Raw genomic sequence first — 26,552 nt, 5'->3', positions numbered from 1 at the left:
ATAGCAGTCCAAATGGCAGGTATGTAGCAACAGGCCCTGAGTAACCGTACACACACACACACACACACACACACACACACACACACACACACACAAGAACACTGAACTGAGTTCAGGGAGCAGGAACCAGAAAAAAAATAGGAACAAGAAGCAGGAAGTAATAAGCAGGAAGCACGCGCACACACACACACACACACCCCAGTCATCACAATTTCCTTCTTTTTTCCCCCAAACGTTCAACAGCACCTTGCGCAGCCCCCCCCCCTCCAAAAAAAGCCGCGATCACGATCGTGATCTGCGGCACTTCGGCGGCAATTCGGCAGGAGGTCCTTCACTCAGAGCTGGAGTGAGGGACCCTCCGCCGAATTGCCGCCGAATAGCTGGAGGTGCCGCCCCCCTCCGGAGTGGCCGCCCCAAGCACCTGCTTGCTAAGCTGGTGCCTGGAGCCGGCCCTGCCCAGGGCCATAGGTTATACCTCCGATTCAATGCAGGGGGTGGATGCTGTTGCTATGGTGCAACTTTCCCAATTGGCCACATGACATCATCATACACAGAAAAAGAGTGTCCTCTTCCCTTTTTGTTTCCCTTTCAGTACACAGTATATCTCGCTGGTTAACAACAAGTTCTCCGTGTGATAAATGTGCTTGCCACTCTCTGTACCCTTCAGCTCCAAGATCATGCCACAAACATCAAAAATTCTTCCAGATCCTCATCTAACATATGATGCTTGTCCAGGATAGAATGCATGAAGTCTTGCACAGATGTGCTTGTTAAAACTCATATTTCCTAGTCCCATCAGTTGGCTCTGAGGGGTGGGATGAAACTTTTCCATCAGCAGAGGCAACTTATTCCTCATAGGTTGGCTGAAGAGCCAATAGATAAGGGTTTCTCCAGTACTTTCATGAAGTGTACACCCAATATCATATAAGCTAAGACTCAATGCAATAGAAAGGGATGTATCTAGACATTCCTCCAGTATGCAAGCTACACATTTCTTCAGAGTCTCATGCAGTCTCTCCACTATCCCATTTCCTTGGGGATGGTACACAGGAGGTTTATAATGTACTTTAACAATATTCCTCAGAAAACCTTCAAACCATCTTGATACAAAAGGTGTCCCATTATCTGAAACAAGGCTCTCTGGCAGGCCAAACATCACATATAAAATGATTAGGCAAGAAATGAGCTCCTTTCACGTGTCTTGTGAAATTATGAATGCAAATAGATAAAGTGAGTAATAATCTATAACAGTGAACAGAGTATAGCCATGGGAACTGCGCCCAGGTCCCAATTGCATGCATCAGTCTAAGTCACTACAGGCTTCCTTGGATCAAAATAAGCATGGGATTGGATCCCAAAGGGGACTTGATGCAGGGTTTCAAAACCCTGCTTTGTCTCTTTAGTCCAAACCAACTGGCCACAAACTAAAATGTGGCAAAGCATGGCAACCTCTATATTGAGCTAGGCCAAGGAATGAACATAAAATGCTACTATCAGTGGGTAATGGTAACAAAGCAACAGCATGGAGCCATTCAGATGTTGGTTTCATACCATCGACAGACAGAATTCCCTACAAACTATACAGCATCTTTTGTTAAACTGCACTTGACTGCATTCAAGGCCTGGTCTACACTATGAGTTTAGGTCGAATTTAGCAGCGTTAAATCGAATTAACCCTGCACCCGTCCACACAACGAAGCCATTTACTTCGACATAAAGGGCTCTTAAAATCGATTTCTGTACTCCTCTCTGAAGAGGGGAGTAGCGCTGAAATCGACATTGCCGGTTCGAATTAGGATTAGTGTGGACGAAATTCAACGGTATTGGCCTCTGGGAGCTATCCCACAGTGCACCACTGTGACCGCTCTGGAAAGCAATCTGAACTTGGATGCACTGGCCAGGTAGACAGGAAAAGCCCCGTGAACTTCTGAATTTCATTTCCTGGTTGCCCAGCGTGGAGAGCACAAGTGACCATGCAGAGCTCATGAGCACAGGTAACCATGCAGTCCGAGAATCGAAAAAGAGCATCAGCATGGACCATACGGGAGGTACTGGATCTGATCGCTATATGGGGAGAGGATTCCGTGCTAGCAGAACTACGTTCCAAAAGACGAAATGCCAAAACATTTGAAAAAATCTCCAAGGGCATGATGGAGAGAGGCTACAATAGGGACTCATATCAGTGCCACATGAAAGTTAAGGAGCTCAGACAAGCGTACCAGAAAACCAAAGAAGCAAACGGAAGCTCCGGGTGAGAGCCGCAGACATGCCGCTTCTACGCTGAGCTGCATGCAATTCTAGGGGGGCCACCACCACTACTCCACCCCTGACCGTGGATTCCGAGGAGGGGGTACTCTCAGCCATGCCTGAGGATTCTGCGGACGGGGAAGATGAGGATGAGGAGGATGAGGACGAGCTTGCAGACAGCACACAGCACTCCGTTCTCCCCAACAGCCAGGATCTTTTTCTCAGCCTGACTGAAGTACCCTCCCAACCCTCCAAGGCGGTATCCCAGACCATGAACCCATGGAAAGGACCTCAGGTGAGTGTACCATTGTAAATCTAAAACATGGTTTAAAAGCAAGCGTTTTTTAATGATTAATTTGCCCTGAGGACTTGAGATGCATTCACGGCCAGTACGGCTACTGGAAAAGTCTGTTAACATGTCTGGGGATGGAGCAGAAATCCTACAGGGACATCTCCATGAAGCTCTCCTGGAGGTACTCCAAAAGCCTTTGCAGAAGGTTTCTGGGCAGTGCAGCCTTATTCCGTCCTCCATGGTAGGACACTTGACCACGCCATGCTAGTTGCAAGTAATCTGGTATCATTGCATGGCAAAGCCTGGCAGCGTATGGTCCCGGTGTTTGCTGGCATTCAAGCAACATCTGTTCTTTATCTCGCTGTGTTATCCTCAGGAGAGTGATATCGTTCATGGTAACCTGGTTGAAATATGGGAATTTAATTAAGGGTCAGAGGTGGCCGTTTGGTTTCTGTTGGGATCTTCCCTGATACCAGCCATGCGGTGGGGGGGGAGGGGTAAAGCGATCATCCCAGAGAATTGGATGGGTGGTGGTGGGGTTTAGTTTGGTTTCTGCTGCTGCACGTTAACAGGAAAACCGCAGCACTCAACGGGCTTTGCTTGGTATGGGAAAGGAGGACGCTGCTGTAATGAAGGTTGCAGAAGCCGAAAGACAATGGCTTACCATGACTGCATGCAAGCCGAATTCTGTTTCCCGGCCCTGCATCTGTGATCTCTAACACCAAAGCTGCAGGCACGCAATATAAGATGCAAAATGCGACCTTGTACCGAAACCACGTGCTATGTAATGTGAATAGTGTTGTTCACCGTGAAAGAGTATAAGCATTGTTCTGTAAAATGTATCTTTTAAAATACTTCTTTCCCTTTTTTCCCTCCCTCCCGCAGCTGCAAATTTTTCAAGCCTCCCTCCTCTGTCCAGAAGGCTATCTCAGATAAGGCGGCGAAAAAAACGCACATGAGACTAAATGTTCTCGGAAATCATGCAATCGACCCACGATGAAAGAGCTCATCTGAATGAGTGGAAGGACACAGTATCAAAGTACAGGAAAGATGCCAGTGAACGTGAGGACAGGAGGGACCAACGTGAGGACAGGAGGGACCAACGTAAAGAGAGGAGGGACGCTCGAGATGAGCGGTGGTGGCAGGAAGATCAGAGGTGACGTCAGGAAGATCAGAGGAGGCAGGATGCAACGCTGGGGCTACTGCGGGATAAAACGGACATGCTCCGGCATCTGATGGAGCTTCAGGAACGGCAACAGGATCACAGAGTGCTGCTGCAGCCCCTGTATAACCGCTCTCCCCCCTCCCCAAGTTCCATAGCCTCCTCACCCAGACGTATAAGAACGCAGGGAGGGAGGCTCCGTGCACCCTGCCACTCCACCCCAGTGGACAGCCCAAGCAAAAGGCTGTCATTACTTTGAACTTTTGAAGTGGCCTTTTCCTTCCCTCCTCCTCTCCTCCCAAACCCCACCCGGGCTACCTTGTCAGTTCTCTCCCTCTTTTTATACTCAATTAATAAAGAATACATGATTTTTAAATGATAGTGACTTTATTTCCTTTGAAAGCAAGCTGTGATCGAAGGGGGAGGGTGGGTTGCTTACAGAGAATGAGTCAATCAAGGGGGCGGGTTTTCATCAAGGAGAAACAAACAGAACTTTCACACCGTAGCCTGGCCAGTCATGAAACTGGTTTTCAAAGCTTCTCTGATGCGCAGTGCTTCCTGGTGTGCTCTTCTAATTGCCCTGGTGTCTGGCTGCGCGTAATCAGCGGCCAGGCGATTTGCCTCAACCTCCCTCCCCGCCATAAAGGTCTCCCCCTTACTCTCACAGAGATTGTGGAGCACACAGCAAGCAGCAATAACAATGGGAATATTGGTTTGGCTGAGGTCTGAGTGAGTCAGAAAGTGTGCCAGCGACCCTTTAAACGTCCAAAAGCACATTCTACCACCATTCTGCACTTGCTCAGCCTGTAGTTGAACAGCTCCTGACTACTGTCCAGGCTGCCTGTGTATGGCTTCATGAGCCATGGAATTAAGGGGTAGGCTGGTCCCCAAGGATAACTATAGGCATTTCAACATCCCCAACAGTTATTTCTGGTCTGGGAAATAAATCCCTTGCTGCAGCCGTTTAAACAGATTAGTGTTCCTGAAGACGTGAGCGTCATGAACCCTTGCCGGCCATCTCACGTTGATGTTGGTGAAATGTCCCTTGTGATCCACCAGTGCTTGCAGGACCATTGAAAAGTACCCCTTTGCGTTTATGTACTGGGTACCCTGGTGCTCCAGTGCCAAGATAGGAATATGGGTTCCATCTATCGCCCCACCACAGTTAGGTAATCCCATTGCAGCAAAGCCATCTACTATGACCTGCATATTTCCCAGAGTCACTACCTTTGGTAGCAGCAGCTCAATGATTACTTTGGCTACTTGCATCACAGCAGCCCCCACAGTAGATTTGCCCACTCCAAATTGATTCCCAACTGACCGGTAGCTGTCTGGTGTTGCAAGCTTCCACAGGGCTATCACCACTCGCTTCTCAACTGAGAGGGCTGCTCTCATCTTGGTATTCTGGCGCTTCAGGGCAGGGGAAAGCAAGTCACAAAGTTCCATGAAAGTGCCCTTACGCATGCGAAAGTTACGCAGCCACTGGGAATCGTCCCAGACCTGCAACACTATGCGGTCCCACCAGTCTGTTCTTGTTTCCCGGGCCCAGAATCGGCATTCCACGGCTATAACCTGCCCCATTAACAGCATGATCTCCAAAGCGCCGGGGCCCGCGGTTTGAGAGAATTCTGTGTCCATGTCCTCATCACTCTCGTTGCCACGCTGCCGTAGCCACCTCCTCCTCGCCTGGTTTTTCAGGTCCTGGTTCAGCATAAACTGCACGATAATGTGTGAGGTGTTTACAATGTTCATGACTGCTGTCTTAAGCTGAGCGGGCTCCATGCTTGCCGTGGTATGGTGTCTGCACAGTTCACCCAGGAAAAAAGGTGCGAAACGGTTGTCTGCCGTTGCTTTCATGGAGGGAGGGCTGTACCCAGAACCACCAGTGACAATGTTTTTTGCCCCATCAGGCATTGGGATCTCAACCCAGAATTCCAATGGGCGGGGGAGTCTGCGGGAGCTATGGGATAGCTACCCACAGTGCAACGCTCTGGAAGTCAACGCTAGCCTTGGTACATGGACGCACACCGCTGAATTAATGTGCTTAGTGTGGCCGCATGCACTTGACTTTATACAATCGGTTGCCAAAAATCAAATTCTGTAAATTCGGAGTAATCCCGTAGTGTAGACATACCCCAACTGTATGCCAACTTGTTGGAGTTGGTGTAGCTGGTCCAGAATAGCATTATGCTCAGGAAGGGTCTTAGCAAAGATGAGAATGTCATCCTGGACATTATCGAAGAGCTGAGAGATCACTCTCAGAAAAACCCCAGGAGCAGAAACTACACCAAAAGGTAGCCATTGATAGTAGTACTTCCCAAATCATGTACTGAAAGTCAATAAAAGCTGTGAACTTTCAAGCCACAGGTATTTGCCAATAAATGGATCGGTAATCCAACTCAGAGAAAGTCCAGGATCTACTTACCTGGCATATCACCCCTTTGAAGGTTGGCAATTGAAACTGCTCATGTTTCATATATTTATTAACTGCTCTAAAATCTGTGCACATTCAAATGTTGCCATTCTTCCTTTATATGATAACTGTGGGTGAGCTCCAATCCAAATGTCAGGTATGTAACAGCAGGGCCTGGGTAACTCTACACACCCAATGCTATGTACATGCACAGAAACAGACACTGGAATACTGAGTTCAGGGAGCAGGAACCATGAAACAAACAGAAACAAGGAGCAGGAGGCAATAAGCAGGGATGCATCATACACACACCAGTCGTTACACAGCCTGAGGGGCGGGACTAAGGAGGGTCAGGTGATAGACTAATGGAATGAGAGTGAGGTCAGTCAAAAGTTGAAAGCACAAGGAGTGAGCAGGCAGGCGCTCAGGCTGGCTGGCTTCTGTGATAGGTCCTGCAAGGAAAAGGGTCATCCAGGGGAACCAGCCTGGGGCTGTATACCAGGTCCAGGAAGGACATGAGGCACTGAGCCCAGAAGGTGAGGGACTTTTCTATTTGGTGGGACTTTTTAGTTTGGACTCTTGCTACCCCAGAAGAGGTTATGTTTGTTGTGACTTGGCTGGAGAGCTAAGCCACATCTCCAGCACAGACTAGTGCACAAAGAGCCAGGGAGACCCACCTGGGGGGAGGGAAACTGAGGCACGGCACCGTGTTTGGCCAACAGGGAGCACTACTGAGCAGCCATGTCCCTATGACAGTCCCTTGTTCTTCTTGTGTGAATTTTATATGATTCTTTTATGTGTGGAGAGTGAGGTCACCATCTATTCAGTTCTAAGCCTCTCTACTGAGGCTGCCAATATCAATGCTAATGAGTGCAAATCGTGATAATGGTTCTCGTGATATTACTGTCTAGTGGGAACTGGACTAAGACCATTTCGTTTTAGAGACCAGTCAATTAACGTCAGATGGAAACAACTTGTGAGACTAATCACTAGCAGCTTGGGATGCATTTGAACTGGTGACCTGGCAGTAAAAGACTCCATTTCCCATTTACCAATCCTCTAAACCATATGGTCCCTCTCTCTTTAGTAGTCTAGCTTTAGATACAGTAGAGTTGCTAGTTCTTGTAAAGCAGAAACATAGCTTACTGGAGCTCCTTTTGGTCCGGGTGGACCAAAATCCCCTGGAACACCAACGAGGCCCTGCAATTAACAAACACAAATACCTGCATTGTGTAAAAAGAGGTACTTCATGAACAACTAACTTCTACTATGAATTATCAGTGCAACTGTAACCTGTATAAAATCACCACATACAAGCAAGATACATTACTGTCCACTAGGAGCACAAAGTCAATCTTACACCTGAATATTGAAGATAATGGAGTCTTGGAAGGCAGAGTCAAGCCTGTAAGCATTATAAGAATAATGGAAAATATTTTGGTTCCACTGGAACATTCGTTGTAATAATTTGTGTGGTGTTTATCTGAAAGTAATAAAAGAAGTGTGAAGAACATGGGAGATATCTGTATTATTTTTTATGAATATTGTATACACCTTTTTCTATTTGATTGACTATCATGATGTCTGCCACAGGGGGGACAAATAATTAACTTAGGCTATGTCTACACTACATCATTTACAGTGGCACCAATGCAGCTGTGCCACTGTAGTGCTTCTGGTGAAGATGCTATAAGCAGACAGCGAGAGCTTTCCTGTTGGCTTAATAACTCCACCTCCGTGAGAAGCGGTAGCTATGTCATTGGCACTTAGGTCAGTACAACTTACATCGCCTGGGGAGGTGACTTTTTCACACCCCTGAGCAATGTAAGTTATACCAAAGTAATTATAGCATAGACATAGTCTTAGTCCTCCTCTGCAGGATGGCAGACAATGGATACAGACAGCCCAATCGCTGATATTTAACCAAGCAATACAGGTATCAAGAACTGTAGTCCAAGGGGAGACTACTGGCCAAAGACTATTGACTTCCTAATGATCCACTGTAACAGAGTATTGGAGAATGGGGAGGGCAGTAAGAGATAAAGATGTTAAAATTTGCTATTAAAAATGTCTCTGCAGCAAGACCAGTTCCAAACCAGAGGACAAGATTGTGTAGGAGAAAAAGGAGTGCAGAATAATCTTGGATGCCCTGGAAGACACTAACTAAGACCCACTAAATAAGGAAGGGTCTTGTGTGCAGGTGTTTGTTGTTTTTCCCTAGATCTGTATATCGCTGTGCTGTGTCTAAGAGTAAAGTGTGTGTGTGATTTAGTAGTCCATATATGTAGTGAAGTGGAGTGGCCTCCCACACACCCAGAGGGGATGGAACCCCGCACCGAGCCCTGGTGGGCGGAGCCAGGCCATGCTCAACCCTCCCACCAGAAGTCAGTGGGTGGGACAGGAAGTATAAAAGGTAGGGCTGGAAGCTCAGTTGGGCTGCAGCTGCCAGATACCTCCTGCTTGCTCCAGAGCTGGGAGACTGCTGCAGGCCCCTGGGGAACTGAGGACTGGCCAGAGCCATACGCTGACCCGACCACGGAGTTGCCAGGAGTAGCACAGGCCTTCTACCCTGATGATCTGGACAACTCTTTGCAGACCCAGGTACAACCCAAGGGGGAGTTAGGAAGTGGCCCAGGGGCAGCTGACTCAAGACTAGCTGCAGCACCACCTGAGTTTAGGTCAGCTTATTATGGTCAGAATCCCCGCTGACCCAGTGGCAAATCTTGCTGCCACTGTTAGGGTGCTGGGCTGGGGTGCAGTGGAGTGGGTGGGCCTTGGCCCCCACCCCAACCCTGGGGTGACAATCTCCCCCTCTCTATGCCATGGAGCCAGTATTTGTCGGTCATCCACCAAAGCTAGGATGCCCGAACCCCTTGCTGCTCGGCCCTGACCACAGCCTGAGCCCTAGACTCCTGTTGCCCCACCCTGACTGAGGGCCTGGGCTACTGACCTGCTGTAGTTGCTCGACCCTGAACACAGGCCCGAGCTATAGACTCTTGCCGTGCCACTAAATCCCCATGACAGGCGACGCCCAGAAACGTAGTGAGGCGGACTGGCCTTCCCTGGACCCGGAAGGGGAGGAACCTTGCCGCTGAACCACTACACTGTTACTTGCTTTAAGTGTCACAAAGTCCCTGGAGGGTGAAATACTAATCTAGAGCACCCACAAATTGTGGATCTTGTGATTTGGGGGTCAGCACTGATCTTGGGGCACAGGGTAGCTGGACCACAGGGTCCCCCATCCTGAGAAGCAATACCAGACTTGGAGACTGTACAACAGGAGTATGCCTCAAAGACCAGATATAGAAAAGAAGTGTTTGAATGCTACTGCAACTCAGTACATGGGATCCAGAGGTTTGGATCCAGTGCAGTAGTCTGGTGAGTTTAGCACAAGGAGGAGTTTAGCAAGAGTAAATAGGCAAAGCTCCATGACATTTACTTCACTAATTTAAAAAGAACAAACACTAAAGCTAATGAAAAAGTGTTAAATAATGTAGAAAAATACATAGTGACAGATTCTGAGCAGTGTTTGACATTCTCACAGATTGATCTTTATGGGAATAAATAGAGGCGATTCATGGAGTTTAAGATTAAATGAGACCCTTAGGATCATGTAGCCTGACCTCATGCTTAACATCGGCCATAGAATTTCACTCAGTGATTCCTGCATCAAGTCCATAACTTCTGGTTCAGCTACAGCATATCTTAGAAAGACAATCCTGATTTAAAGATTTCCACCACTTTCTTTGGTAAGTTGTTCCAATGCTAATTACCTTAAGTGTTAAAACTAACTAGTGGATTTAAGGAATTGTGTGTAAATATATGCTTTAGTTAATATTACCCTAGGTCCTTCTTGGCCTGGTAAATCATCAGCCCCAGAGAAGCCTTCATTACCCTAGAAGCACAACAACAGACAAAAACAAAATTGAGTTCTCAACAGGTAAGATAATCACCTTATGGTGTATGTAGGTATGGAACAGTGATGTCTTTGTTTTCTGTATGCTGCACCTTAAAATTTCTAGACAGCTGCCATTTTCTTCCCAGAACAACTGTAAAGTCTATTATGCTGAAGGTTGCTAAGCATCTGGTTTTCGACCAGAACGGCCGATCGAAAAGGGACCCTGGCAGCTTCAGTCAGCACCATGTACTAGGCCAGCAAAAGTCCAGTCGGCGGCGCAGCAGGGCTAAGGCAGGCTCCCTGCCTGCCGTAGCTCTGCACGGCTCCCGGAAGCGGACAGCATGTCTAGCTCCTAGGCGCAGGAGTGGCCAGAGAGGCTCCATGCGCTGCCCCCACTCCAAGCACCAGCTCCGCAGCTCCCATTGGCCGGGAACTGCGACCAATGGGAGCGGTGGGGGCAGCGCCTGTGGGCATGGGCAGCACACAGAGCTCCCTGGCCAAGCCTCCACCTAGGAGGCAGACATGCTGGCCGTTTCCTGGGAGTTGCGCAGAGCCAGGGCAGGCAGGGAGCCTGCCTAAGCCCCACTGTGCCATGGACTGGGAGCCACCTGAGATAAATGCCGTCCAGCTGGAGCCCACACCACGAACCCCCTCCCACACCCAAACTCCCTCCTGGAGCCTGCACCTCAAACCCCTCCTGCACCCCAAATCTGTGCCCTACCCTGAGCCCCCACTTGCAGCCCAGAGCTCACACCCCCAGCCACAGCCCACGCCCCCTCCTGCACTCTGAACCCCTCGGCCCCTGCCCAGAGCCCCCTCCTGCACCCCAAACCTCTCATCCCTGGCTCCACCCCAGAGCCTGCACCACCAGATGGGGAGTCCTCACTTCCTCCTGCACCCCAACTTCCTGCCCCAGCCCAGAGACAGTGAGTGAGGGTGGGGGAGAGCAAGTGACAGAGGGAGGGCAGATGGAGTGAGTGGGAGGCGGGGCCTCAGAGAAGGGGCAGGGCAGGAGCAGGGCAAGGGTGTTCAGTTTTGTGCAATTAGAAAGTTGGCAACCCTAATTACAGAGGAGACATTCTGTGCTACCTCATTAAGATTTTTACTTCTGTTCTTCCTAGGAAAACAATCCTAAATAAGTCATTTTAGGGTGAAGATATATAGTTTCTTTTTGTGTATTGATATCAGATACCTAAACAACATATTAACACATTCAAAATACTGTGTTCAATTCTAGGTATAGCAAGGTTGTTTTGCAGTGTGTATGTAATATTGTTCTCTCTCTAAAGCATAGTACCTTCACTCCTTGGAATCCCATGATTTCCACAAGCCCCAGTTCTCCCTGATCTCCCTGAAATGTTAAAAAAATAACTACTGGTAATTCAGTCCTGGACACAAATATTTAATACACATGTAATATGTCTGTGTAAACCTCCAGCAGAAATCTAAAACAGAAATGCACTAAATAGTATCAGAGGGGTAGCCGTGTTAGTCTGGATCTGTAAAAAGCCACAGAGAGTCCTGTGGCACCTTTAAGACTAACAGATGTATTGGAACATAAGCTTTCATGCGTCTGACGAAGTGGGTATTCACCCACGAAAGCTTATGCTCTAATACATATGTTAATCTTAAAGGTGCCAGAGGACTCTCTGTTGCTTTTTACTAAATAGTAATGAGTTATCAAGGATCCCAATACACTTTACATAGAAATCTTTATATTGGAATCCCACGCCTATAATTGAAATACTATAGCAGTTTATGTATTGTCTATGCAAGGATCACTCACTCACTACTGAAATGCAGCCACCCGTGGGGTGGAACATAGCAACCCTTCTGGACCAACAACACAACACAGCAGTTTTTAGGAGGGGGGATGAAAAAATGCTTTCAACTGAAATTACTAGGAAAATTTTAGTTATTCAGAGTGTAACAAGTGACCCAAGAATTTGGCAAAGACACTATGGGATCATTTAAAGAGCGCAAACAGTCAGAACTTCAGTGACAAAACTTATCAGCAGTTCATTACCCTGTAGAACCATGCTGGAGAAATGGTTCAGTCTCCACTCAGAGAAAATAATGCCATCTACTGAGTCATCATCATCATCATTTTCGGCAGCACCCTGTTTTTTCCATGAAGGTTTCCCATCCTAGTACTGACAAGGTCTGAGCTTGTTTCTCTTGCTTTTGAGATCACACCCATAGTGAAACTGATACAGCAGAGAAAATGGCAAGCTCAACTTGGGAGAGAGAAATTAAAAAACAACCTTTTCTCCTTTTGCCCCAGGTTCTCCTCTGTTTCCTGGTGTTCCAGATACCCCCTAAGAGAAAAATTAAATAGTTAGTACTAACAACTGCTTCCAAGACATAAGAAATTTGCAATTATGATTACCACTGCAGTGCAGACATTGCCATAATGTGTCTTGCATTTCTGTGATACACTACAAGATGCACCACAGAGATGCTTCCATGAGGATTTAAAGCGTTTAGACACATGTACTTACCTTGAAGCCCTCTGCTCCTGGTAATCCTTTGAGACCTAGAGGACCTTGATCACCCTTTGAAAGAAAAGAACACTATCAACCAAGAAAATACATTTGCACTAACTAGAACTGCAATAAGTCAGTTTATCTATCTAGTTTGCTGCCAGATCAGTTTGATGATGATTTCCCTGTAAACCATATTGATTTCCTAGCATTTTCCAACAGATATTACTAATTCAAATCATAAACAAGTTATATGGACTAGTACCTTAGCTGCAGTAAATCACTGTAGCTCTACTGACTTTAATGAAGCTATGCCCTAAATTAGCTATGGCTCTAAATTATTTCTGATAGCAGATTCATGGTTAACATTTCATATTTACAGATGAAGTATTCTGTTTAATATTTTGGCAATGGCAACATGTTTCTGGGATACTTCAAATCACAAGTACATTGTTCATTTTCCCTTTTATATTTCACATAAAATACATGGCAAAAAAGTTAATAGGCTGCTCAGTTTCCTGTTTGATTCTGAACTTTGGCTTCATGCAGAATATAATGCAATACATACCCATTCACCATGTAACCCTCTCATTCCTTTTTCACCCTTAGTGCCCACTAAACCCTTAAAGGAAAATAAAATAAAATGTGATACAAACAAATGAAAAAAAATCAGATATTTTTATATACTTGAACAATAAGTTAGTCATACTTTTGGACCAGGCTCTCCAGTGTTTCCATAATTTCCCGGGTTACCACGGACTCCCTATTAACAAGAAAAACAGTTTCATTGTTTAGTTTTAAGTGAATATAGTGCTAGTGAGTGTCATTGGAAAGACTGCATTGGGGTCTGAAGTTCTTTTTATATCCACACAAGAGTCAATGCAAGTTTTCCCCTGCTGCCAATCAAGGTCTTTAAGCCAGTCCTAGAGACTGAAGACCTCTACACCCATTCTGCCCTTAGCTTCTCTACTGAATCTTGCAACACCATCTAGTGGCAATTGTAATTGGGACTGAGTGAGCAATCTAGAAGAATTTCCAGTGTTAACTACACAGTTGGATTAAAGCATGAGGATATCGTCACATCACAGCCAAAAATGATACAATGCAAGCTCAACAGGGCTCACGCACTGGGGCTAGGAGCTTGGGTGCAGGAAAGAAGCCGGTCAGATGACAAGAGAGCGCAGTCACTATCGATGATCTTTTTATACTTTGGGACTGGCTCCTGAAGTGCCAGCTCTCATGAGGTGACATCATAAAGTGACACCAAGACTACTGAAATCAAACCTGTGATGTTTAGGTTTAACTTGACAAGTTCAGACAGCTGACATGAAATTGAATATGTCTATTTCCTGAATCATAAGAGGGACTTCTGCTCTTTAGGAATGAGACTAAAACTAATTTCCCATATGTGAGACTGTGTTAGAATTGCATGTTATCACTTTAAGAGTGGGGTGGCATTCCTGGTCCTGCTTGCAGGCTAGGGGGCTCTGTAGCAAAGCATGAGCACAGAGTCAGTAATGAAAGAGCCAGCTTAAAGCAGGATGAGGTGAGCTGTGCCTTGCTGCCTTAGGGAGCAGCCTGTTTTCTCTCTGTGTATTTTTGGGTTCTTGTGTGATATTGTTCTGAATTCTAAGAAATAAAGTAGTGTTAGGTTGCAACCTTCCAGCAATAGTATTTATGTTTTTTATCTAACTTCTGTGAGTATTCTGAGAACATAAAACAATAGAACATGGATTCTCAACTCACAGGTCATGACCCCCAGCAATATCGGGGGTCATGACTACCCTCTTTTTCTTTATGGCTAGATTAGAAAGGGGTCCTGAAACTGGTTTCTGTTGTAACATGGGATCAAAGGATGGAAAGGGTTGAACCACAGACCACTGAACAAACTTTGGTTAAGGAAGCTGCAAAATCCTTTGGTCACAAGGTTTCAGCAGGAGCCTGGACCAGAAAGGGAAGGAGCAGGTAGTTCATTGCCCCTCTGCTGAAGCTCCCTTTTGTCCACCATGTACAGCAACGGTGAACATGTTTTCAAAGCCGCCAGTCTGCATTACTGAGCAATGCAGACTATACAATGAAGGCATGTTGTCTTATTTAATATTAAAGATAAAGCATAAATGGTAATTACCAGATTTCCAACACTGACAGACTTTCCTTGTTCTCCCTTCTCTCCTTTTTGCCCCTGGTGCAGGAGTAGAAAAATGGACATCATTTCTACACAAAAATTAAAAATGATCTTCACAAATAGAAAGTTGATTTTTAAATTATACCTTGGGCCCTGTTGTTCCTTGATCTCCTGGTCTCCCATGGGCACATTTACATACTGTATTTCCAGTAAGATCCTGTTGAGCGCTTGCTCCGCACTGACAATGAAGATACATGTTTTTTATTTTTTGCATTGCAAAGAGTGAGTTGAAGGACATGACTGATTTGATGGCATGGGGAGCTGCCATCTCTGTTCTCCACAAACGGCATTAGAAAATGTTCCTGAATCATATAACAGAGCTGGCATTAGGCACACACATCAGGTGCATGGCTTTGGAGAGTTCTTGCTCTGTCAGCTTTCACATTAAGCAGAACTGAATTTAGTGGCCTGCTGGGAACCCCATACGTACCTTGAGAGGTACACGCTACAGGCCCAGTCTCACCAGTGATGGTGGAATTAGGGGTGCTGCCACACCCCTGGCTTGAAGTAGTAATAACAAACACCAAATACATGGTCTCCATCATCAGCATCCCCAATATAAAAATTGTTCCAGCACCCCTGAAGCTCACTCTCAGCTACTAATGCCCTGCCCCATTTCCAGATGATGAAGCCCTTCTGAATCTGCATAATAATGACAACATCCTGAGCCTCATTCTATCCCTTCTTCAGTCCCTTAGCAAAAACCATCTTGATCCACCCAGCCAAACACTTCCCCTCCTCCCCATGTGACATGTGATTTGGGGAAGTCTCCCTGAGGCCCTGTATACCTCATTTTGCACAGAACACTGCAAAACCTGTGCTCACTCTGTAGGTTAGTGCTGAAGCAAAGGAGTTCATGAAAGAAAGCACATAGCCTACTCACAACATCCAAAAGCTCACAGCAGCCTTCCGAGTAAGCTTTATCTGCGTCACAGTGCATTTCAAGTTGTTGTAAATCCACCTGACACATACAATCATTGGATTAAACTAATGTGAGCAATAGCAAATGTGCTAAATAAACGGGCTAAGAAAACCCCTCAGTGCACACGCGTGCAAATTCACGCACTCACACCTACTCATTTTGTGCTCCTCGTCACATAGACACATTTGCCTCCATCTGCATCAGCTACATACACTCAGTCTACACACACAGTTGCGGACATTGACCAATTGTTCCTCCCCACACCCATTTTTTCCATCCCTCACTAATGAATTCAATACAAATTCTGTATCCGGAGTAGCTGCAGAATCTGGCTCACATTAAAAGAGCAAATTCTGTCTCTGCTGCTTTTCTCTTTTTAAATTCTAAATTACTCAGTCTGATTTCCTTGAATAATGCAAAATTTCAAGTCAAATACTTGCTGTATGCTCTATTATCCACTAATAAAATGACAAAGGGTAAACAATTTTAAAAATCTTATTGGCTTTTCTCACTCTTCTGTGTTTGCTTGCATTCATAGCCTACAGAAATACTAAATCAAAATACAGTTGCCTCTAGCATAAAGCCTGTGCTAGGTCAGTAATTGCATTTGTTATTATATTTATATGTAGGAAGTATTTCACTGCTATTCTGAATGCTGATACTACAAATCTTTATTGCACAAAATAGTCACAACAATTTTTAGAGTCACATGCTCACCGCCAGAGGGAACTCTAGCTAAAGTAATAAAATATTGCTGTATGCCACTTATAGGAAAAATATTGAATAGATAACTGTATGAAAAGTTGCTACTACTTTTGTGTTAATTAAAAGCCTGCTCCTGTACCTCTAAAATTAATGAGTTTTGTCATTGATTTCAGTGGGAGGAAGTGGAGAGAAAAAAGGAACCTGCTGGAGATATTAAATTTTAAGGGGCAGAGGGAATTTAAATGCAACAGATCCATTTGAAAAGTTCACAAACAAAAGGATATAAACTGTAGCTAAGGAAACTTCACCTTATGGGAGATTGCACAGAGGATAGTTAGTGTCTGGAATGGAATCCCACAGGCAGCACGATGAGCAATTATGAACAATTGCAGTGCCCGGTTTACAATGGCTCCAGTGGCTCCATGGAGCTGGGCCCATGCTCAGAAGGGGCCCTGGCCTGTTCCACTTGCACTGTGCCCTGAGACCCTGCTGGCTCCCCTTGCTCACCACTTGCTCCTCTCAGCCTGCCCGCCAGCTGGCCAAGGGCTCCTCTCTGCCCCCTGCCCCCACCCCCCTGGCCAGAACTCAGTGCACCTCTGGCTCTGGGCAGTCTCTGCTTCCTACCACCTGTCTCCCTGAAACTGAGCTGCCTGGGACTGGTGCAGAAGCCTGGCCTGTCTCAGCCAGGTGGGTGTGTGGTGGAAGTCAGTGTGAAGGGCTTGGTTGGGCCCCTCCAGGCAAGTGCATCTTGAGGGACCCTGGCCGGGGCAGGTCCTGGCCTGGCTGATCGCGCCACTCCCAAGGGGATGGAGCGATTCCCGGCCCTGGGACCAGCCCGGGCTGTGCTGCCGCCTCAGCCCGGCAGACACTGTCGCCTCCCAGCAGGGCTGGTGACTGTGGCCGGGAGGCATGGCTTGGGGGAGTGGGTCTGTGGGGAGTATGGGGGGGTGATGGGCTGTGAAGGGGCAGGGAGGTTCTGTGTGTGCTGGGGCACTAGGGAGTGGCGGTTATGTGGGGGGTGCTGGGCAGTTGTGGTGGGGCTGTGGGCAGGGGTGGTGTTGTGCAGGGCGCTGTGCATTTGTGGGTGGGTCTGGGGGGCCTCTGGTCATAGGGAGTTGGGGGGTGTTGGGCGGGGGGGAGCTGTGTGGTATAGCATGGGCCTGCCCGCGAGGGGAAGGGCTATGTTGACAGCACAGAGCCGGGCAGGCCACTGTGTGTCTGGCAACTGCCGGTTTGTAAATAGTGCCCCCGCATTGGGCAGAGCGGGGCCGCCCCTGCCTTGCCATGCCCCATTGCCTCTGGCTGGCTCCTGACTCCGGAGACTGACCTCCCCGCACCATTCTCCATTGCCTCCATGGGGGCCCACAAAAGGTTAATCCAGCCCTGAACAACTGTATTTAGAAAAAGAATCAGGTGGACACAGAATAAAAACACTGAACATTAACTAGGTTCACTGACCTAGCCTAATGGCTTTCTTCTCTTATATTTCCAGTAGATGACACTGTGCAGTAACATTACTCATGCTAGATGAGCTACTTACCAAAACAGGAGACTCTTCAACTGATCTTTTTACCAGCAAAGTATATCCGTTTCCATAAACACCTCTCTGTTCATTTCCTGGAACTGCACTGACCTCCTGACAATCAATCAATAATTTTGCATCATCGCCTTTCACACTTAATGCTAACTTGTGCCAAGAACCATCAAAAGCCTTGTCCACATTGTTGAATGTCCTGAACATGAGTGTTTTGGATGGAGTGGCATGAAAGAAATCCAGAGATTTTTTGTCACGCAGGAAGCGAATACCAACTCTGGTTTTGCCAGCAGAATCACTAACTTGCCATAAATTCCACACATTTTGTGGAGTGTCTTCCAGCATCTTAAAAGTAGCAATGATGGAAAATTCTGAAGGCAAGCAGTCAGGATGACCACTAAAACAAGAACACATGCAGTCCATTTAAAGTCTACATATTGAGACACAATGTAAACCAAACCCCATTCAACAAATTTCATCTCTAATGCATTTAAACTTTATTATTTTAACAGTGCTGTAATGTGGTAGAGAGTCAGCTAGAGAGTCACTAAGGAGTACATTTTAAGAGTGGTATTTCAAGGATTTGTCCACATAATGTTAATGAGATCACACACTTTATTACTCCCAGAGATGCTGAACAAAAGGCCAGATTCTACATTTTGCTCTCAGGCAAACTTCCACTGAAAACACGAGTGCACACACTGCACAATTCCTTCACAAAGTGCAGTGTTTTCCTTCCACCCCCTTTTGGCACCTGGCAAGCTAGCCAGCATCAAGGTGCAGGGAGAAACTCAAGTGAGTGCAGCGACTCTTGCATGGTAGGTCTAAAGTGGTGAAAACCTCTTAGCACCCTCCGCCCATCCAGCTGCACAAAGACCAATCCCAATATAGCTCTTAAATCTTACTCACGTTCTGTGTTTAACTTAGGGTGACCAGAGGGCAAGTATGAAAAATTGGGACAGGGTGGGGGGTAATAGGTGCCTATATAAGAAAAAGCCCCCAAAATCAGGACTGTCCCTATAAAATCGGGACATTTGGTCACCCTAGTTTAACTAGGATCCATTTCTTCAGCAAAATCTCTTAGTTTTAAGGAAGAAACAGACATAGAGTTTAATTTATAGCATACCTGGTGTTTTTCCTGAGCTGTATGGTAGGATTTATGCAGTAAACTAAAGAATCTGAGTTTGATCCTTCAACTATGTTTAGATCCGATGCTTTGGACAATCTGAACTCCTGAAGAAGATCAACCTCTGCAATTTTAAAAAGGTTTTATAATTAGTTTCATTTGCCAAAGATTTGAGTTGCTTGGTATTTTCTATTAAAACAACTCTCCTGGGGGAAATTGACATAGAACTATTGACTCCAATGGAGTGAAGCCAAGTTATGGTCAATGAGATACTGGCCCTGTTAGTGCTGCCAATGGAAAACTGGTTTCTCATTGCTGGTTCTGTGCGAATATTTGTAAGTGGCCAGGTTTGGTTTCTGGCTCATCATAGGAGGGAGAATGCAGACAAAGAGAGCCCTTTTCTCCTGCTTGGGCACCTGTGCAGGGGGCAGCAGAACACTTGTGCTTGCATTCCCTTGACATATGATCTGAGGGACCACCAGATCATCTAGTCTTACCTGCTGTGTGTCACAGGCCACCAACAGCACCTTGCACCCACACACTAAACCCAGCAGCCAAAATTAGACCAAAGTATTACAGCCAACAGGAGACTAGACTTTTATGTGCCACAGAAAGAGAACAGGAGGGATTGAGGTGCACCAATGCCTGAGGCCCCTACAGTAGCAGGGAATGACTAAGTGAGATATACCCAAATAATCCTGGCAAGTGACCTGCACCCACACACCACAGAGGAAGGCAAAAACAAACAAAAAAAAACAAAAAACAGGTCACTGGCCAATCTGACCTGGAGGAAAATGCATTCCCAACCCCCATATAGTGAGCAAGAACCAACCAGCCAAATACCTGAGAGAGAGAATGCTGGGTGCCACCTCAGAGCACTTGCACACCCTGTCCAGTGTACTATCTCCAGCCATGGCCATCCCTGATGATTCAGAGAAAGGAGTGCAACAACAAAAACACCTACCCCAGAATATACTGGTTTTGTTTTGGTGTTTGTTTGGGTCTTTAGGGTTTTTTTTCCTTGACAGATATTTAGGCAGGAAGACTATGACAGGTACAGAGGCAGCAGTGGTAGTGACTGAAGCCATGGAAGAGACAATGAAGATGACCAGATGTGGAAGCTGTGAGATGTACATGATCCTAGAGCAGATATCTGAAAAGAGCTTCATTTGTATGAACTGCCACATAGATCTGATGGAAGAGAAGATCTGAGGCTTGGAGATACAGGTAGAAACTATGGTTGAGTTTCAAAGGGGGGTTGAGCAGATGATGGAGCAAAGGCAAGAGGAGGCTGAAGGGAAAAGTCAAGACTTGCAGGTGCAGCTGGACTGAAGAACTTGGATGGGAGATTGCTGGGTGAGGAAAGTGGCCAGTGGAAGAAAGTGACTATGAGAACCAGGCAGAGGAAAAGAACAGCTAGTACTGGAGAAATAATGCTCAGGAACAGGTTTGCTGAGTTGGAAAATGAAGAAGGGGCATAGCAGGCAATAACTGAAGGAGGGAGGGCAAGGAAGAAGAAAAGAGCAGCCAATCCTGTAAGGAGAAGAGCCAATGGAGATACCCAGAATTCAGAGCTCCGAAAGGATACAGAATGACTTAGAGAAGATTGCATGGGAGAGAAAAAGACAAGAGGACTTGCAGACAGAAAGAACAGGAGGAAGGCCAGAGAATCACACCATCACCAGGAAAAGGCAGGTCTATATGATTGGGGACTCTCTACTAAGAAGAACAGGTCTGTCACCAGAGCTCATCCAGAGAACCGAAGGCTGTGCTGTCTTCCAGGATCTAAGATATGGGGTGTGAACCTGAGGCTGAGGAGAATCCTAATGGGAGCAGGAAAGAATCCACTGTTTATCCTTAATGTGGGAACAAATGACACAGCTAGATTCTCGCTGGAATATATCAAGGGAGACTATGCCAGGCTGGGGAAGATGCTTAAGGAAATGGAGGCTCAGGTGATCTTCAGTGGGATTCTGCCTGTCCCTAGAGGAGGAGAATGAAGGTGAGACAACATTATGATGATCAACAGATAGCTCAGGCAATGATGCTATAAGGAGGACATTGGGATGTTTGACCACTGAGAGACATTCATAGACAGAAGACAGTTTTCTTGGGATGGACTCCACCTGAGTAAGGAGGGAAATAGACTTCTGGTAAGGAGGTTGGTGCAACTCATTAAAAGAGCTTTAAACTAGGAACTCAGGGGAGACGGTTGGGAGATGCTCATGATATCTCCAGGCCTGATTTTAACATTGAGAGGAAAGAAAATCAAGTAAGGAAGGATACCAGTCAGATAGTCGACAGTAGCAGTAGAATGACTGTACCCACTCAGGCAAGGAATGTGGGCAAAGCCAAGCAGCATCAGTTAAGATGTTCGTACACCAATGCAAGGAGCCTGGGTAACAAAACGGAGGAACTAGAACTACTCATGCAGAAAGTGAAACCAGATATTATAGGGATAACAGAAACATGATGGAATAGTAGTCATGACTGGAGTACAGGTATTGAAGGGTATGTGCTGTTCAGGAAAGACAGAAATAAAGGCAAAGGTGGTGGAGTAGCATTGCATGTTAATGATGAGGTAGACTGTAAAGAAATTAGAAGTGATGGAATGGATAAGCCAGAGTGTGTTTAGGTCAAAATCACTTTGGGGAAGAAAGCTACTAAAGGTTCCCACGATATAGTGCTTGGGGCGTGCTACAGATCACCAGGATCCAATTTGGCTATGGCTAGAGACCTCTTTAATGTTTTTAATGAAATAAATACTACTGGGAATTGTGGGATCATGGGAGACTTTAACTTCCCAGATATAGATTGGAGGGAAAGTGCTACTAGTAATAGTAGGTTTTCCTGGGTGTGATAGCTGAGAGATTTCTTCACCAAATAGTTGCTGAACCAACAAGAGTGATGCCATTTTAGATTTGGTATTGGTGCGTAGTGAGGACCTCATAGAAGAACTGGTGGTAGAGGACAACCTTGGTTTGAGTGATCATGAGTTAATTCAGTTTACACTAAATGGAAGGATAAACAAAAATAGATCTGCAACAAGAGTCCTTGATTTCAAAAGAGCAAACATTAATAAATTAAGGGAATTAGATAAGTGGACCAAAGAATTCAAGCATCTGAATAACTTGGAATAACTTTAAGTCAAAGTTGCCAAAGCTGTCTGAAACCTGCATCCCAAGAAAGGGGAAAAAATTCATAGGGAAGGGTTGCAGACCAAGCTGCATGAGCAAGCATCTCAAACAGGTGATGATGAGAAAGCAGCAAGCCTACAAGGAATGGAAGATGGGCGGGATCAGCAAGGAAAACTACCTCTTGGAGGTCAGAAAGTGTAGGGATAAAGCGAGAACTGCCAAAAGCCAAGCAGAGTTGGACCTTGGAAAGGGAATTAAAACCAATAGTAAAAGGTTCTATAGCCATATAAATAAGAAGAAAACAAGGAAAAAAGAAGTGGGACCACTAAGCACTGAGGATGGGGTGGAGATTAAAGATACTCTAGGCATGGTCCAATACCTAAACAAATACTTTGCCTCGGTTTTTAATGAGGCTAATGAAGAGTTTAGAGGTAGTGGCAGGGTGGCTAACAGCAACAAGGATATGGAGGTAAAAATTACCACATTCGAGGTGGAAAACAAACTCAAACAGTTTAATGAGACTAAATTGCAGCCCCTGGGTAATCTTAATTATAGGAAGTGGCACATGAAATGGCAAGCCCAATAGCAAGGATTTTTAATGAATCTGTAAACTCGGGTATTGTACCCTATGACTGCAAAATTGCTAATATATTTCCTATTTTTAAGAAAGGGGGGAAAAAGTGATCCAGGAAATTACAGGCCTGTTAGTTTGACCTCAATTGTATGCAAGGTTTTGGCACAAATTTTGAAAGTGAAAGTAGCTAAGGACATAGAGGTGAACAGTAAAGGGATAAAATACAACATGGCTTTACAAAAGGTAGATCATGTGAGACCAACCTGATCCCCTTCTTTGAGAAGATAACTGATTTTTTAGACAAAGGAAATGCAGTAGATCTAATCTACCTGGATTTCAGTAAGGCATTTGATACAGTGCCACATGGGAAATTATTAGTTAAATTGGTGAAGATGGGGATTAATATGAGAATTGAAAGGTGGATAAGGAACTGGTTAAAGGGGTGATTACAATGGGTCAGACTGAAAGGTGAATTGTCCGGCTGAAGGGAAGTTACTAGTGGAGTTCCTCAGGGATTGGTCTTGGGACCAATCTTATTTAATATTTTTATTACTGATCTTGGCACAAAAAGTGAGTGTGCACTAATAAAATTTGCAGATGACAGAAAGTTGGGAGGTATTGCCAATACAGAGGAGGACTGGAATATCATACAAAAAGATCTAGATCCTTGTAAACTGGAGTAATAGAAATGGGAGGAATTTTTACTATAAGCTGGGGGCTTATCAGTTGAAAGCGACAGAGGAGGAGAAAGACCTGGGTGTACCAGTTGATCACAGGATGATTAGGAGCCGTCAATGTGATGCGGCCATGAAAAAGGCTAATGCAATCCTAGGATGCATCAGGCAAGGTATTTCCAGTGGAGACCTTTCTTTTACGGAAACTTAATATTTATTTATTTTTGCTACTTGATTTGTTCTACATTAATGTCTTTTCAAAACTAAAGATTGGTTGGTAATTATGAGCCTTTTCCTTCCTATGTTTTAATAGTGGCTTCCTGGACAATAACTGTTTTACACAATTGCTTATTCCATAAGTAATGAGAATGGTTTGTCAGGAAATGTGTTTCTTACTCTGCTAGATAAAAATAGAATTCCAACCACTTATTTACTTAGCAGCTAGGCTTCAGTACTGCCCACCATTTGAGGTGTCTACCTTCTGCTGCATAGTTTTGTTTTCCCATACCTTGATATAGGTGTCATCAGATGCCAGATTTCTTGTGACAGTATTTGAGCTACTGTAGGAATTATGAAGCAAAGTGAGACATTTATTATGTATATTTGCATGCGGATATCCAGAATGCTTTTCCAACAGTTATTTAAGATTTGAGAACAAATTGCATTGTTATATTGTGTGTTCTTTGTTATTATAAGCAATAGCATAATTTTTAGTTGTATATGGCAACTTTTTTGTACTGTTGCATGTAATAAATAAAATAAGCATAAAGTTAAATTGCACCTTAGAGATGAAGGTTGTTATTCAAGCTATTCTTCAGTTTCTCTCTCTCACACACACGCGCTTATTTTGATGCAGAGCCAAATCACTGCAAAATACTATAATGGAGGAGGGGATCACTTATTTCATTACACAAGAATTAAGGCCAATTCTCTCTGAAGAAATATATTGTCAGTTAGTAAAAGAGTGCTTAGAAAATGTCCACTTGAAACTTATTTTGATTAAAAAAAAATAGGAAAAAATTCATGGTACTTTTCACAATTTTTTTCTGTAACAAGCTTGTCAGCACATTTTTGATGAAAAATATTTTTAATCAGCTCTGAATTTATCAACTATGAAAGAAGTATGTTCACATACCTACAGAATTTGGTAAATCCTGACATAGGAAAATATTGAAAAGAGTCACCAGGACCATCAGAACTGGAAATTTCATTGTAGGACTTCTTGAGTACATGCACCTATGAAAGGAACATTTAATAGTTAGATCTGTTTATTATTAATGCTAATCTGCTACTCTCACTCAATAGTCCCTAAAGCACTAGGTTTGCTGTGATAGGGAATCCCCACAACAGATGGGGAATGTGAGTGTATATATACACAGTATATATGTATAAACATACACACAGACACTGCATGCATAAATTAAAGACTTAAAATATGCATTGTAATTATTTTCAAAATATATGTCTAATAATTATCCATCATGTAAAGGGTCACAAATGACCCCAAATCACCTTCTATAACTAGATTTCTATGCACAAGTATTTGTTACAAAGATATTGGCTAGTTAGTTTTAACTACATTATGGATACAAACAACAGTGGTAAACTATATGCGGAATTCAATCATCCTCTACTGAGTGACAAAGATAAATATTGAACCTTACAGTTTGCTGTGAAAGGCCATTCTAAGAATGGAGCTTTTACTTTACTAGATGTACTGCATGTGTGATTAATTCATTGTCTTATTTTTCACATAGATTGTTTTCTCTTTAATGTTTTAATAATTTAATTATTAGACTAGTACTTGGATGATATTATCTACATGGCATCATCCCATTAAAAAGATTTACTCCTTACAGTTTTCAGTCTAAAGCTCTATCCTAAGGTCATTGATGTCAATGGAGTTTTAGTCACTGACCTCACTTGAAGCAGGATGAGGCTCAAAATTATACACAGTGAAATATGTTTCAATTTGTTAATCTACAGCCCAGTCCTGCTGTCATTGAAATTAAGGGGTTTAGGACTAAGGCCCTTGTTAGCATCTTTGAAGATTTTCACAATATGCTGTCACTCTACACACAACAGTCACTCTAATTACTTTCAGATCAATAAAAAATATCTTCTAAAAGATGAGAAAGAACCAACCCTTGTCTTCTGACATCTAGACTTTTGGGAAAGTTTCAAATCTGTAGTTAGATGCAAATTGCTCTACTCAGCTAATCCCTAACCATTTTTACTAGAAAGTCTGCTAGCCATGCGATTGTTAATCTTGCAACAATTGATTTGGACTAACTATGCATTATCCTTTTCCTTTATTTCTTAAAAAAGAAATCAAAAGACAGAGGAGCAAGGCACTTACACATATTATTCTAGTATCATTCTGATGCACACATAATGTGAGTATCAAGGACAGCATATCAATATGCTTATATTATTAGGATACATCAGCAGCAATAATCATATGCATTTAAAGCCTAATATTGTAACCTTTACTTATGTGAGTAACAGCACTGAAATCAGTGAAATTATTTGAGTATAGGCTGAAGGATCAGGTCCTACACCAAATCCTTCACAATATTTGTAATATACCATACATTTGATAACTAGATATAAAAGCAAGAGACTCTATTCTTAGATTCATAGATTCCAAGGCCAGAGGGACCATTGTGATCATCTAGCCTGTCCTCCAGTATAACACATAGAACTTCCTCAGAATAATTCCTAGAGCAGGTCTTCTAGGAAAAACATCCAGTCTTGATTTTAAAAGTGTCAGTGATTGAGAATTCACCACTACCCTTGGTAAATTATTCCAATAATTAATTACTCTCATTGTTAAGAATTTATGCCTTATTTCCACTCTGAATTTATATAGCTTCGACTTCCAGCTATTGGATGGTGTTATAGCTTTCTCTGCTAGACTGAAGTGCCCACAATTAAATATTTTTCCCTTGTAGATTCTAATAAACTGTAATCAAGTCACCCTTAATTTTCTCTTTGTTATTTCATGCAAGAATGTTAATTACACAATTCAGTAATTTTAAAAAGTCATCTTTGTTAAAGTATATTTTTTCTCTAAAAAGTGGCATAGGTATTTAGTTCCTGATTATTATAGACATAGACAATGTATTCTAACATTAGTATGTTGCAACATTTCAAAAGACGCATTTATACAAACTGCATTTCAATTAGCTGCTTCTTTT

The 26,552-nt window shown here is 44.2% G+C and overlaps 1 protein-coding gene across 1 annotated transcript in view; it reads right to left on the bottom strand.

The window, feature by feature from the left end:
* LOC112118243 (collagen alpha-1(IX) chain-like) overlaps nucleotides 1-26,552 on the bottom strand; it is a 45,297-nt gene that overhangs the window by 14,264 nt on the left and 4,481 nt on the right. Inside the window, exons 2-14 of the mRNA XM_029912239.1 lie at nucleotides 24,488-24,588; nucleotides 18,968-19,091; nucleotides 17,848-18,238; nucleotides 15,564-15,641; nucleotides 14,766-14,858; nucleotides 14,624-14,677; nucleotides 13,205-13,258; nucleotides 13,064-13,117; nucleotides 12,514-12,567; nucleotides 12,277-12,330; nucleotides 11,310-11,354; nucleotides 9,956-10,009; nucleotides 7,261-7,314 (exon numbers count right to left, since the gene is read on the bottom strand). Of these exons, the coding sequence (XP_029768099.1) occupies nucleotides 7,261-7,314; nucleotides 9,956-10,009; nucleotides 11,310-11,354; nucleotides 12,277-12,330; nucleotides 12,514-12,567; nucleotides 13,064-13,117; nucleotides 13,205-13,258; nucleotides 14,624-14,677; nucleotides 14,766-14,858; nucleotides 15,564-15,641; nucleotides 17,848-18,238; nucleotides 18,968-19,091; nucleotides 24,488-24,588 (1,210 nt within the window). The remainder of the gene's footprint in view (nucleotides 1-7,260; nucleotides 7,315-9,955; nucleotides 10,010-11,309; nucleotides 11,355-12,276; nucleotides 12,331-12,513; nucleotides 12,568-13,063; nucleotides 13,118-13,204; nucleotides 13,259-14,623; nucleotides 14,678-14,765; nucleotides 14,859-15,563; nucleotides 15,642-17,847; nucleotides 18,239-18,967; nucleotides 19,092-24,487; nucleotides 24,589-26,552) is intronic.

The sequence above is a fragment of the Terrapene carolina genome, unplaced genomic scaffold (genome assembly GCF_002925995.2).
Source record: "Terrapene carolina triunguis isolate 2854851 unplaced genomic scaffold, T_m_triunguis-2.0 Scaffold42, whole genome shotgun sequence".
NCBI lineage: Eukaryota > Metazoa > Chordata > Testudines > Emydidae > Terrapene > Terrapene triunguis.
This window is presented reverse-complemented; position numbering and strand designations above follow the sequence as displayed.